At 43.4% G+C, this 14783-nt stretch overlaps 1 protein-coding gene across 1 annotated transcript in view; it reads right to left on the bottom strand.

Annotated features, from left to right (window-relative positions):
- Positions 1 to 2337: 2337 nt before the first annotated feature.
- The window catches only part of LOC107123280 (ficolin-2-like), a 28032-nt gene continuing 15586 nt past the window's right edge, over positions 2338 to 14783 (bottom strand). The window contains exons 8-10 of the mRNA XM_015426505.1: positions 12509 to 12638; positions 6983 to 7117; positions 2338 to 2961 (exon numbers count right to left, since the gene is read on the bottom strand). Coding sequence (XP_015281991.1) covers positions 2711 to 2961; positions 6983 to 7117; positions 12509 to 12638 — 516 coding nt within the window. The 3' untranslated portion in view covers positions 2338 to 2710. The remainder of the gene's footprint in view (positions 2962 to 6982; positions 7118 to 12508; positions 12639 to 14783) is intronic.

Below are 14783 nucleotides of genomic sequence, written 5' to 3'. Positions count from 1 at the left end.
CACCACCACCACCTCCTGTGGCAATGAATTCCATGTGTTAATCACTCTTTGGGTGAAGAAGTACTTCCTTTTATCCGTTCTAACCCGACCGCTCAGCAATTTCATGGAGTGCCCACGAGTTCTTGTATTGTGAGAAAGGGAGAAAAGTACCTCTTTCTCTACCTGCTCTATCCCATGCATAATCTTATAAACCTCAATCATGTCTCCCCTCAGGCGTCGTTTCTCCAAGCTAAAGAGCCCTAAGCGTTATACATAAAAAAGACAAGGCTATTATGTTTAAATTAAATAAAGCACCAGTCATGTGCTCAATGGATGGCTACTAAAGACATGTAATTATTTTTTTCCTTCATGGTACTTACATCTTTTCCCCCCAAAATCAGTTTTATTCAATTTTCTCATTAACATTAACAACAGGGTTATGCAAGATAGGCATATACATATAATTAACATATTTTTCGTTATACATACAAAAAGTGCTTCAATCAGTCTAATCTATACTGTGGAGAGGATTCTTTCCGTACAGTTCATACTATATATCAAACTGTGTATTGTGCTATAAACGCTACAAAAGGCGAAGAGTACCTATTACATCGGGTATTGAATCTTTGGTAGTTAGGTATGATAAGATAGGAGACCATATAGTGTAGTGTCATTGTGTTCTTTTTTTGGTTTGATTTGTTTAAAGATATCTGTGGTTTTTTCCATTAAGTATAGATTCCATAGTTTCTTGTACCAGAGGTTTACGTTCAGAGTGTTTTGGGACTTCCATGTGGATGCAATTGCGGTTTTAGCTGCAAACAGTAATAGGCTGATTCTTTTCTTAAGTGTTAGAGATAGAGCACTGGTACTTACATCTTTAAAGATCTGAAACTTAAATTCCATAAAAGGTAACCATTTTTTGAGTAAACTAAAATGTCAAACTGATTCTGCTTTTTTCTCTGAAATAGTATCAGTAATTTAATCTAAAATAAAATAGTCCCATATGTTTCAGTACCATTGTTGCACCGTGGGGGAGGGGGGGTCTGCATCCTTCCACTTCATGGCTATAACAGTTTTTGCCACAGTGATCATAGTCATAATTAGATCTTGCCATAGTTTAGGTACATTTGAGTCTTTTCAAAATGCCAACAGCCACCTTGTGAATGACACATTATACTTTAAAAGGTCCCACATATTTCCACCTCAGCTTTCCCCCCCCCAGGTTGCGAGCCCTTCAGGTTCTTTGTGGACACATAGATAGAGTCCCCAGGCTGTAAGTCCCACTCTGGTGACCTGCCCTTGTCAGCCTGGGCTTTGTAATCCTCTTTGGCTTTAACCAGAGTCTTTTGAATTAAGGTCCAAGTCAGACCACCACACTTCCAAGTCCCTGGGTCCGGTTGGTTCAGATACAGTTGTAGGGAGGGGGGGCCTCCTGTCGCCATCACACTGCCGGGGTTCTGCCCTTTCTTGGTCTGCCGCTAAGGGGGACGTCATATCCCAGGCCTTCAGGGCGCCGGTGGGGGAGGCTCGGGAAGGCGAAGGAAGCTCGGAAGGGCAAGAGGATGAGGGCCTCAAATCAGGGGTAAAGGGAGGAGTTTACTTCATCTCGTCCACCCCTAGGGTACCCATCTTGCTCGCTCACATGCCCTCTACAAACCGGAAGTCACTCATGTTTTAACTGGGAAAGAATCAGGGCTGTGATTTAGGGGCTGCCCAGGAACTTATGCCATGATCTCCCTCACCTCTCTACCCAGTTTAGAAACTGGCTAACACTGATTCTCAGGATCCAGCAATCCCTTCTGGAACGCCCTCCCCCCTATGTTCTATAACTCATGGCATGGGACAACCAGTTCTTTGCAGTGCAGGCTGCTTTTAAACCACTGTGTGCTAGAAATGGCATGTTCACTGAGCCAGTGAACAATTGAGCTAAGCTTGTTCAACACCAGCACCACTTCTGACTCCTGTTCCTGCACTACATAGGTCAGGCCTGCATAATGCATGATCCACAGAAACAGTCCATCACCCTTTCAGGTACTTGGCAACCATTTCCTGTGTTTGCAGTTTGAGGTTAGCAGCAAACACAGGAGGATTATCAAGCCCTCTGGAGAGTCATCATATGGCAACTCACAGAGTAGTTTATGCAGCCTTCTTGTAGGTTCTAATCCAACTGTAAGACTTAAAATATTCCTGATCTGTCAAGTGTGTTACCTGAACACAAGTGCTGGCTCTCCATGTTGCTTCTGCTGCAAGGACATTCAACCCCCTGCCCTTCGGACACTAGCTCATCTCGCAAATATCCCCCATTCCTCTTGATTACAGTGAATACAAAACAACACTATACTACAAAGTTCTAGGGTGCACACATTACAATATTATGATTTTATTTAACTTTGTTGTGAATGTTGCCAGAATAATAAACCAAAATCCTTATATTATCAAAGAGTCGTTCATTTCTGCTCAGCAGGCATACTAGAGATATGTGTCCGTATGAACTAACACGTGAAGATGTTGGCTTGGTTGGGATTCCAGCTGGCTCAAGACATTTGCATGTCAGTGGCAAAAAAATCCCAACTGAACCTTTTGCCACTGTATTCATTAGCCTGTGGTGGAAGCACTATTAAAACAGAGGATTTGTAAGATGTCAACTTTGCATTCCCTCATCCTGGCAGGAAATAGGGAAACTGTCTCTTCTCAAATGCAGTTGAAGAGACAGCTGTCTCACCAATTTTGACTATTCCCGGGGCCTGAATTTCATTTCCGAGCGTTTGTAGGAATAGTTGTACCCTTTGCCGGTTCTCCAGTTCACACCATCAGCATAAGAGGAGTGAGACCCAAGCCAGTACATCCCATTGAGGTTGCTGTGGTGGCAGCTGTTGTACCACCAAGCTCCTTTGTAAGTCACTGCACAGTTATTGTTGCCAGGATCCTGCTGTCTGTCTTTGGTGGAGAAAGGCATGTTGTTGTGGGAAGTGAGTGAATCACCTGCAAATGACAGATTAAATTCTAGTTTAGGGGGGTAGACTGCAGACTGGTTCACACATACATACATGTCCATTACAGGACCAGTGCAGAATCTAGGGGTTACTTGTACATCACCTCTGGTTCAAGACCGTCCAGTGGAATTAACTCATATATTTAGATCCCAGTCATCTGGACTGGAGCTTGTTGACATGCTTGAGCATCATCTGGTTTCTCTTAATTTGATGATGGGGTGGTAGACATCTGAACTGATTCCACACACAAAAACATAATGTTTAGAGCAATTTGAAAGCGCGGCCTGGATGGACACAATAATCAAATACAGAAAATTCTGAACCACATCTATATTTTTATTCTAAAAGAACATATCACCTCTGGGATTGTGGCATTTGGCTCATGCTGGTATAAGAGGTTTTGATCAAGGCCCCTTAGGGGAGTGTAAATAGAGGCTGATCAACTTGAGATAGAGGACGTATTTCTTAGAATAAGGAAAGAATAATTAATAGATTTTCAAAAGTGTGACATTCTTTATACAAATTCAGTTCAGATATCACAAACAAATCCCTCAAGTATATGAGGACTGAGTAGATATGTCTTTTTGGGAATACCTGTTCTTCGCTATTTAAAACGATGTAAGTTGGTTTGAAATGTTGGCTGTTTGTACTTATCTGTTTTATAGCTACAACACTATGTTCTTAATTTCATCTTGTACTTGTTTTTATGATTCTGAAGCAATCTTGATGTCCCCAATATGACATTATTGCTTTCTTTACATTTGGTTTTGTTTTGTTTGTTGAATATCTCTCTCTTTCTCTCTCGTGCACCTTTCTTCTCCCCCTATGTCAAGACTCAAAATGAAAGTTCAGTTAGTTTCACTTAGCAGTAAAGTCCAAATAACTGAAGTCAGAGTCATATCCAAGCTATTTCTACATAGTGAGGATTCTCCACGTTGCTTTCATAGCTGCTTCAAATGCAGAGGAATTTGCATTGGTAATGGAACATTACATGTGGGATTTTCTGCACAATTTCCCCCAATGTAACACTTGACTGTTTTTGAGGGTTTTTAAAAAATGTAATTGCTATAGCATTCTAGTGTCAGCATTATAGCACTAGAACAATTAGCAATTTTTTTCTTCAAAATCCCTTGTGGTATGGCACATCAAAGAAAATGACACCTGCAAGAAGCTGACAGGAGGAAAACGGTGCTGATGTGTGTTTGGGAGTAAGGGCTGTTGAAAATGAGCACATTCCTATCCAGATGTCGTGATAATGCACTTGGGCCATGTTCTTTCTTAAAAGATTGGAGTAAAGCATATTTAGGAAAGAGCATATCAAGGACAGGGAAAAACTAAAAAGAAGCCTGTTGATGCACAACATCATGTGGATGCCCACCTGTAAGTAGTATTTTAACCACTACTGAATTCTTGTTAAGAATCCCAGTTATTGTGAAGGAAAGTAAGCCTAAAACGTCCAGGCAGTCACATGCCAACACTACAACTCACTGGGGTTAGCTGAAAACTTCTGTCTTCAACTATCACAGTGTTCTATATTTAGGCAGAGAAAATGGAGGGGGGGAGACTTGTCTTGGCAGAAGTACTTGCAAAAAGGATCTAGGGGTCTTAGTAGACCATACTCAGTCAAAAGTGTCAGCAGTGTGATGTGGTAGCTAAAAAGGCAAAGGCAATTTTGGGCTCTATCAACAGAAGTACAGTATCCAGGTCATGCAAAGTGATGGTATCACTTTACTCTGCTCTGGTTAGACCTCACTTGGAATACTGTGTTAAGTTTTGGGCACCACAGTTTAAGAAGGATGTTGACAAGCTGGAGTGTGTCCAGAGGAGGGCAACAAAGATGGTGAGGGGCAGGGGTCATTTCGAAGAAAAAGAGGTGCAGGAGGCTCATTAGCATAACTTATTTGCATATGCCACACTCCCTGCCATCACTGGAAGTGTGTCAGAAGGCAACACCCACCGCTCAGGCTCCACCCCCAAAATCTCCAGGTATTTCCAACTCAAAGCTGGTAGTGAGCCAGCTTTACACTTTTTGACTAAAGACTCTTTAAGTTTTCTTTGCTTTTGCAGGGAAGTTACCCTACAACCATGAAGATACAGATCAAGTTAGTAAGCTTTTGCTTTTTCTGCAATAAATCAGGAAAACAATCAAAAGATTACTTTGGCAACAATATGCCTGGGAGAGGTATTCATTAAAAGGGTAATGTTTATAGCAGTCTTGAGGAGCATGTGTTATATTGCACCTTCACACACATTAAGACCAGACAATGTATAATCCCAAAAAAAATCACACCAGCAGCCATGTACACAATACTGCCCATATCTGCCATCTACCATCAGGGATCATTTCCTGCAGGAGCACACAGGAGCGGAGCTCCGGCAGTAAAGAGCCCAGGGGGCGGGCACGTGCAACAAGTCCCACCCCCTGCTCCCAGCAGCCCTCAGTCAGAGTAAGAAGCAGCCAGGGAAGTTGCAGAGCCCCCCCAGCCCCCCAGTCCGAAACAGTGCAGCCAGGGAATAAGACCAAGTTTTATTCAGGTACAAGCTCTCCCTTCTCTGCGAGGACAGATCTTCATGTCCCCCCCCCCCCAATAGCTAACAATCCAAAACAGTCCAGTGGAGCCTGAGCAGTGGGTGTTGCCTTCTGACACACTTCCAGTGATGCCAGGGGGTGTGACATATGCAAATAAGTTATGCTAATGAGTTATGCTAATGAGCTCCTGCACCTCTTTTTCTACGAAATGACCCCTGTCTACCATTAACACATCAAGGCAGGCTATACCAAGGATAGTCCTACAGTAAGATCAAGTGAGACATGATTTACCTTAGTTGGGTGTCATTAAAGATGGGGGAGGGAAACCAACAGATTTATGCCAGGGGGCCCAACACACTGGAAAATTGTCTTACTCAAAACCAAACAGAGCAAGTGGGAGACATGCAAGACATCAGCTTCCAAAGAGTCATGATATCGGACAGGCACCGCCAGCATCTCTCTAGCAAAAAAAGGCGGCTTTCCACAGCGCATCACCATATGTGTCCCCTCCTGGGGTTCTTACTCCCGGAACACCGTTCCTGCGCGTTCCCCCTCAAGATGACCCCTGGTGAGGGGTCTGGAGACCTAGTCCTATGAGGAAGGTTTGGAAGGAGCTGGGTATGTTTAGCATGGAGAGAAGACAACTGAGAGGTTTCAAGTATTGAAGGGCTGCCATATAGAGAATGGAGCCGTTGTCCCAGAAGGTCAGACCAGAACCAATGGATTGAAATTAATTCAAAAGAGTTTTTGACTAAATATTAGGAAGAATTTCCTGATGGTTAGAGCAGTTCCAAAGTGGAACAAGCTTCCTTGGAAGGTGGTGGGCTCTCCTTCGTTGGAGGTTTTAAAGCAGAGCCTAGATGGCCATCTGACAACAATGCTAATTCTGTGAGTTTGGGCAGATCGTGAGGAGGACAGCAGGAAGGGATGAGTCAGTGCTCGGCTCTCGTGCCCCATTCTTACATGCCCAAGGTGATGCTGATGGCCACTTTGGGGTCAGGAATGGATTTTTCCCCCAGGACAGATTGGCTAGGAATCCTGGTGGTTTTTTGCCTTCCTCTGGGCATAGAGTAGGGGTCACTGGGGGAGTGGGGGGCAATTATGAATTTCCCGTACTGTACAGGGGGGTGGACTCAAGGACACTTGAGGTTCCTTCCAACTCTATGTTTCTGCATTTCTATATAAGAGGGGAAGGTAGAAAAGAAGGGAATATGGAGAACATGTCTGTACCTGTACAGACAAACGGGGTTTTTTTGTGCATGTAACATCTGAATGCTCCCTACACAAAACTGTCTTTTCTCACTTCACTTTAGCTCTTCTATGGCCGTCTCCACCATGGTTTTGAGGACAGTTTGACCATTTAGTATAGACTGATTGCAGTTGAGAAGGAAGCTACAACATTCTCTTCTCCTTCTCCTTCCATGGTTATGGTTTCCTCTTCTGACCATAGAGGTGGTCCAGAAGGTCCCCAGCCACATACCTGCAGTGCCCTCAAGGAAGGCTCCAAGTCCCAGTCTGTACTGATCTGCCTCCCCTGAAATGTTGAAGGTCTCATATTTGGCCACAGTGTGTCTGTTGTCAAAATCAATGAAATCAATGCGCAGCTCATTTTCTCCTATTCAGAACAGAAATAATTATGTTGCTACATTTAGAGGCTGCAATAAGAACTCCATCAATTCCACAGACAGATCAAGGATCTGACCCAGTCACAATCTATCAAGAACCTTTCACACAAGGTTTGCTGAAATATGCATGGGATTGCTCACAGGTGCATAATTATGCTTGTGTACCACACACACACTGCTTTTCAACAGTGCCAGTTCAAGGACGATTGCTCCATGGACTGTACCCACAATCCTTTGGAAAACAGTGGTGTCCAACAGGGAACTTCAAAAACAATCTGTCATCTTCCTTTACATAAAATCAGATCATATAGAACATTTTAACATAACTATATTAAAATCTGATTATGCTGACCCAGGTGTTTTTTCAGGATCTAAGAAATTTTGTATTAAACAGCACTGTTTCCTGTCTTCCAAAACAACAGATTCCTATCCAAGTAGAATTTTTATAATGAACCCCAGAAACAAAAGAAGAAATGGGTGGAATATTGCTGAACATTCCTTGGAAACTGTTGTGAAAGAAGAAAGGATTTGGGAAACATCTTGGTCATACATATATACACATATACATAGACCTTTATTGGCATAACACAGGAACAATAAGGAAGGCAATGGAACAAATGAATTAATAGATCATAACAAGTTACATCAAGTTACACCAACAGGGGATCATTTTTAAACTTCTCAAGAATAGTGAACTCAGTTAAAAAATATAACAATCCAAATGAGCACAAGGGGGATTAAGACTTATGTGCCCTTACCCTTAGCTTCCAAACATAAGCTAAGAATTCAGCAACAGACAGGGTAATTGCCGAGAACTTATCAGACAATAGAATTTTAAGATCATTGTCAGTCAAATTCCTTGTGGAAGGTAAGTGGGGACTGATCAGATAGCTGCGCATGGTAGAGTATTGGAGACAGCGTAGAAGGATATGAGCAACTGAATCAGGTTCACTATAGAGACAATTGCAGGTTCTATCCCTGTAGGGGATACCCCTATATCTGCCTGAAACAACAGCTGAAGGAAAGAGATTAAATCTCGCTAGCATAAAAACCTGCCGATAAAGTGGAATTGTTAGATTTTTTTTAAGTGTGTATAAAGAAACAGCAGAGGAGGGTGGGGGGGGGGGGGGGAGGTCAAGGAAGCGTGGAGAACAGACTCCAGAACTTCCAGATCTTAATCTTTCTGCTGAAACTTTCCCATTGGAATGACACCTTATGCAATGGTTATATCATGACCCATTCCTGAAGCATCTGACTGACCACTGTTAAGAGTGACACATTACTGAATTGCCTATAACAAAATAGAAAGAGGATGTTGTGATGGCTCCAGGCACAGACAGCTTTAAAAGAGGATTGAACAGATTCAAGGAGGATAGATCTATTCGGCTATGATGACTAAAGGGAACCTCCACATTCAGAGGGCCTAAACGTATGAATCCCACTGTCAGCAGGCAACATCAGGGGAAGGTCTTAGCCTCTGTGCCCTGTGTTGGCCCTCCAGAGGAACTGTTTGACCACTGCGGGGACAGGATGTTGGACTAGATGGACTATTGGTCTGATCCTGCAGTACTCTTATGTTCTTATATGGCTGCATTTGGCACTGAGGCATACATTTGGATATATCCAAGCTAGAATTAAGCCCCAAATTAGCTGCTTTTGGGTCAGCTTGGGGACATCTGAAATGACCTGAAACACTGCCAAAATTCTGGGAGTAGAGACTTTTTCAGCCTCGAAGCTCAGTCTGTTAAAGACAGGTTCGATATGAGAAATCCTCAAAGGAAATAAGGGCTAGTCCTGATACTAAATGTAGCAACTCTTGTGAAGAAATATCCTTAGAAACCAGGAAATATATTACAGTACAAGGAAAACTCTTACACAATATAAGTTGACTTGCTTCTGATGAAGTTATGATACGAAACCAAGCAAAAGCCGGCTGCTTTGTAAAGTTCCATAATCCTTTCGCTGTTAACAGCAACTAATGTACTGAAGTTCTACAAATTCTTTGGCTGTTAGCAGCAACTAGTGTTCTGTTTGAGTTTACTGTAATGTTAGTATATCATTAAGTTTCACAATTCTGTATAACATTGAGATATTGTATGGCTTGGGTTGTATGCCTTGTTGATATTTTGTATACTTAGAAATAATTTTCAAGTATAAAAGTGACTGTATTAGCATACATAAAGTGTTTGAGTGGATCTATCATACTATTTTTGCCCCAGTTTTGTTATCTTTATTTTTGCCCCAGTTTTGTTGCCATTACTCCTTGGCAAATAGAAGGGGAAGTTGTGGAAGTAGTGACAGACTTCACGTTCCTGGGATCCAAGATCACTGCAGACGGTGACTGCAGCCATGAAATTAAAAGACGTCTGCTCCTTGGGAGGAAAGCGATGACAAACCTAAACAGCATGATAAAAAGTAGAGACATCACCCTGCCAACAAATGTCCGCATGGTCAAAGCAATGGTACTCCAAGTAGTAATGTACGGCTGTGAGAGTTGGACTATAAGGAAGGCCGAGCGGAAAGGAGATTGTAAGTCGCTCCGAGACTCCTTCAGGTAGTGAAGAGCAGGTTATAAAACCAAGTCTTCTTGTTTTGTTTTCCTCACCAGGCCAAGTGAAAGACCGATAACAAGGGGAGACAAAAATTAATGAGTATATATTTACCTCATGAACTGGAGGGGAGTAAAAAATACAGGGAGCCCTCACTGGAGAAGAAGGCCCTGTTGCTGGGAAAGACTGAAGGTCAAAGAATACGGGGACGGCAAAGGATGAGATGGCCAGACAGTGTTATCAAGGCAACGAACATGAAATTAAGCCAACTCCAGAGCCTTCCTGGCGTGATGATGGGGTCCATGGGGTCATGAAGAGTCGGACTCGACTGTGCGGCTGAAGAACAACAAGCACCACCTAACAGCTGATGCCACCAGCTATTTCCCCAAGTTCCCTTCCCCACAACTATGTAGGGATGCCAAGTCCCCCCAGGGAGCGGGGAAACCCCCGCCCGGGAGGCCCGTTCCCCCCCCGCCGCCGGATCGGGCCCCTGGGGGGAACCCCACCGCCAAAGCACGTCACACGGAAATGACGGAAGCACGTCACACGGAAGTGACGCAAGCACGTCAGGGACGTTGGGGGCGGGGCCACAATCATCCCCGAGGGAAAACTCTATGGTTTTCCCTCGGATGATTGTGGCCTCGCCCCCAACGTCCCCGACGTGCTTGCATCACTTCCATGTGACATGCTTGCGGCGTGCGCTTTGCACGCGCGCGAAGACTCCCAGAGCAAAGCTGGACTTCCCCGCTCTGGAACAGGTAAGCACTTGGCAACCCTAACTATCAGCTGTTTTCCAACAAAGGGTGGATGCTAAAAGTAACAGTTGATAGATACCATGCCTGCCTGCCTTTGGAAATAATGCGGCCATTATTTCCTATGGATGGACATGGTGTTCCTACATCCCACAAGAAATAATGGCCCCATTTCCAATGGACTGTAGACTTGGTATCTATCCACCCAGCTATAATTTGTTAGGTAGCATCAACTGTCAGGGGCAGGAAATGGCTGCTAGCAGGTGTTTGGCAGGGTGTGCTTCCCCCCCCCCTGCTCTTACAGCTACTGTGGGGGAACGGGGGGGGGATTAGAAAAATGGTCCTGAATTTTGGAACCTGTTAAATTCCTTAAGGGTCAGAAACTTTGGGATAACATTAAGTATATGTAAAGGTAAAAGTTTCCCTTGCTCAAAAGCATATACCATCCCTGAAATCTGGATCCAAAACTAACATGAACTTTTGTTTAAGTACACGCCCCTCTGAAAGGAAATGTGTATTTTTATTAAGGCAGCATCTTTTTTACTTCACCCACCACCCTTCCAAGAAATGCTGTTACACATCTGGTTTCACTCTTTCTGTAGCTTTTTTCTGCTCAGTGAACATGTACCTGGTCTGCTGTTTCCCTAGCTCATTTCCCCCCACTCCGTAATTTCTTTCACAAAACTCTTCCTCTTCTTCTCTGCTTCTTCATCTGTGAACGCAGATGTGCCTTAAACGTCCTCCTCCTTGTTCAGCATGTTCCCGCCTTCTCCGTAGCTCTGCCCTCTGCCTATCAGGATGCTTCCTTCCCCCAGCTACATTTAAATCTATGGCTCCGCAGCTCTAGGCAATGTTATGTACTGTCTTATCACTTTGCTGCTATTCTTTCCCCCTCAGTTGTTCCTTTCAGAAGTTGTCCTGTGGTTTAATCTGTAACTCTCTTTTCTGTAACAAAGTCTTGTCACTGATGAATAGACAGCTCTAAGTGTTTTGGTTTTGCATACTCAAGAACTCCTTGAGAATGAAGAAACACCATCAGCTGGGAGGGTTTCACTGCCCAAAACATTGTTGGGAGGGCATCCAAGTTTGCTACAAGAAGGAATAAGAAATCGGAGAAACAAATTTTCTCTGTCCCCATGTTTCTTGAATGTTTCTTTCAACAAGTCGTGCTTCCTAGAGGGCACTGAGCATACTCAGTTCTCCTCAGGGAGTACTTTTTGGGGGCAGGAGTACTTAAAAAAAATTATAATCAGATACTTGTCCCCAGACTTGCAAAGCCCACCAAGCTTGCAGAAACTCCTGTTATGTCTATGGGTGCATCCATTTTCTTGTTTTTGGTACAGAGTATCCAATTGTAATCTTACAGGGAACAAGTTAAGGCTAGAGTTGCCAGCTCTGGGTCGGGAAATACCTGGAGATTTTGGGTATGGTCCTTCAGGAGGGCGGGGTTGGGGGGAGGGACTTCAGCGGGGCAGCCATTTTCTCCAAATGAACTGATCTATGTCACCTGGAGATCAGTTGTAATCCCATGAGATCTCAGCCACTGCCTGGAGGCTGGCAACCCTAAATTAGGGCCCATCAGGAACCCAGCTGTGAAATCCTGTCTACACAATGCTATAATGAGACTTCTGAGTTCTCTGACTGGAGGAACACCCAGTTCTGGACCTCAGCAATTTGTCCGATAGACGAACTGTTGAGGTTTGGGCCTAGGTTTGTCATTTAGCTACCGACAAGACTGATGAAGCACAGGGAGCGTTTACCTCCCTTTCCCTATGCTATGTGGGGAATTGGGTTATGGGGATGCATGTCTCATGAAACCCATCTTCCCAAACCTAACTTTGCCCCCATTTCGGTTGCTATAAGCAACTAGGGGCTTGATCAGGCCAATTTCTCCTTCCACTATAGGTTTCCTTTCCCCCCTCTTTAGCTGATGCTCAGCTGTGGGTCTTAAATCATATCGATGAATGCTCATCGTTCACTGGGCCATGTAGGATTTATTCTTTAATTTATAAACAAACATGCAGAACAACTGAGTGGTGATTGTAGCAAAAGTGAAAACTCCTGTCAGGATACACTTTACCTAGTGAGGTCAATTGGTGAATGTTGTCATTCCCCAGCCAGAAATCAGTGAGTTGCCTTCCAAATCCTCTCTTGTAAGAGTTCCAGTCCTGGAAAAAATCCACAGAGCCATCGGTCCGTCTCTGGAATACCTGCAAGGAAGAAAGAGGACTTCTCTGTTTGATCTTATCCTATCCATGGCATGAAATATAACAGGGCATGCTGGGGTAGGGGAGATGTTGTATCAGAGGAGGGAATGAATGTCAACAGACACTCTCCTGGCCATGCCCACAATTGTTCTATGTCATGCCACAGTGGCTTTTGCCACTCTCTCAAGGCTGTGGAGAGAGAAGTTTCTCTCCAGACCACAATGACTGAGGGAACAGCACCATCGTAAATGTTCAAAAGAGAATCACAGTGCAATCCTAAAACCATTAATTTAAATTGATTTAAAAGGGCATCTCTCTGTTTAGGATTGTACTGTGTCCCCAATGTAAAAAACCCCCAAATCCTTGGAATGGTATTAGCTGTACTCTTCCACAGGTAGGAATCTTCAGATAAAAGTTACAGCTGGTCTATTGAACAATTAGATACAACTATCCTTTTGCGAGACGGAATAATTTTGAACAAGACAGATAGGGTCAAATGTGAGAGGACTGCAGTGTGATCTATTTGTAGAGATTTGGGAGAAGTATAGACAAGTGTTGACGGAGGGGGTTGTGTCAAGTTCTTCAGCAATCTGTTCTAAAGATTGTTCTGTGGCAAGGACAGTAAGCAATTTTTTCACATCAGAAAGAGCAAATCTGGAGGCTTCCGGTTTGTGGATCAGCGATTGTTCTGTGGCAAGGACAGTAAGTAATTTTTTCACATCAGAAAGAGCAAATCTGGAGGCTTCCGGTTTGTGGATCAGTGATGGCGGATGTTCTCCCCGGACCTTGGGGGAATGAATCGCATACCAGCGGTATGGAGGGGTGCTACCTCAAGTAGCACTCCCACAGAGCCTTTGCGATAGGTTCCAGGCCATAGGGCTTTTGAGGGGCTGATACCAAGATGACAATTTTTAGAGTCCGCGAGAAGCAGTTGGGAATTGTAAACAATCGTATAAAAACCAGAAGAGGGAGCAGACGTCATGCAAATGTTAGTGGATATCCTCGCCGGGATGGAGCAACTCGATGGTATTAACTAGCAACTGACTTCGCTGAACCAAAACCCAGCAGCTCCAACTGGCAGAAACGGCGAACAAGGTGGAGCATATGACTGAGAGAATTAAAGAGATAGACACCACAAACAAGAAAATGAAGAAAAGAATGGGGGAAGTTGAAGCAAAACAAAACTTCCAAGAAAACCGGTTGTTACAGCTACAAATGGAAAAAGCCAATATGATACTCAGATTCCAGGGAGTTCCTGAATCTGAAAAGGAGGATCTGAGGAAGTTGCTCAGCGATATTATTGCTCCAGCAATAGGCTCAACAGTGGATGAAGTAGTAAAAGAGATGGAGACTGCTTACAGGGCATACTCCAATTATATTAAAAAAATAGCCTGCCTGGAGAAATTGTGGTCAGATTCTCAAGAAGACAGACGAGAGATGCTATTTTAAAAGCGACTTCAGCAACTTTACTGAAAATGGGGAATATAAGCATTAAAACTTTAAAAGACATTCCATTTGAAATTTGTCAAAAGAGGAAAAGCTACAAAGACTTAATTTCTCTTCTTCAAACCAATGGAATTTCATACAGGTGGACGATCCCAGAGGGTGTCATCTTTAAAATCAACGATAAAAAAGATAGAGTCCATCTTTAAAGCCAAAGAATTTTTGAGACGCCAGTTGGGATTGGAGGAAGAATCCAAAGATGAAGAACCAAAATCGTGACTCCGCTACCTCTGGATCGGATGAGGACTCTGCTGTAGAAATGGGTGCAGGCGCAACGAAAGTTACATATGATTTCAGAGACAGAAAACCGAAGTGAAGGCAGAAGGACTCTGAAAATTGCCTTTTGAAGCAAATAACAAGATGCTCAGAAAGCTCTCTCACAACAACTAACATAATAACATTGAAACCGAGACAAACAAGAACTCTACAAGTATATTGTTGTACTAACACTTTTATTAATAACACTTAGATTAACACAGATATGATCTCCTCCTCTTGGGTTTTTAGTATAGTGTGGTTATCTATTCTTTATCCTTAGATGTTAGTCCTTCCCTCATATTTTCTTTGTAGTTCTGTAGTCTTATAAATAATAATAAAAAAATATCCCTCCGGGGATTCCAAAAAAAAGAAAGAAAGAGCAAATCT

Source organism: Gekko japonicus, unplaced genomic scaffold (genome assembly GCF_001447785.1).
Source record: "Gekko japonicus isolate JY-2015 unplaced genomic scaffold, Gekko_japonicus_V1.1 scaffold1195, whole genome shotgun sequence".
In the NCBI taxonomy this organism is placed as follows: Eukaryota; Metazoa; Chordata; class Lepidosauria; order Squamata; family Gekkonidae; genus Gekko; species Gekko japonicus.
This window is presented reverse-complemented; position numbering and strand designations above follow the sequence as displayed.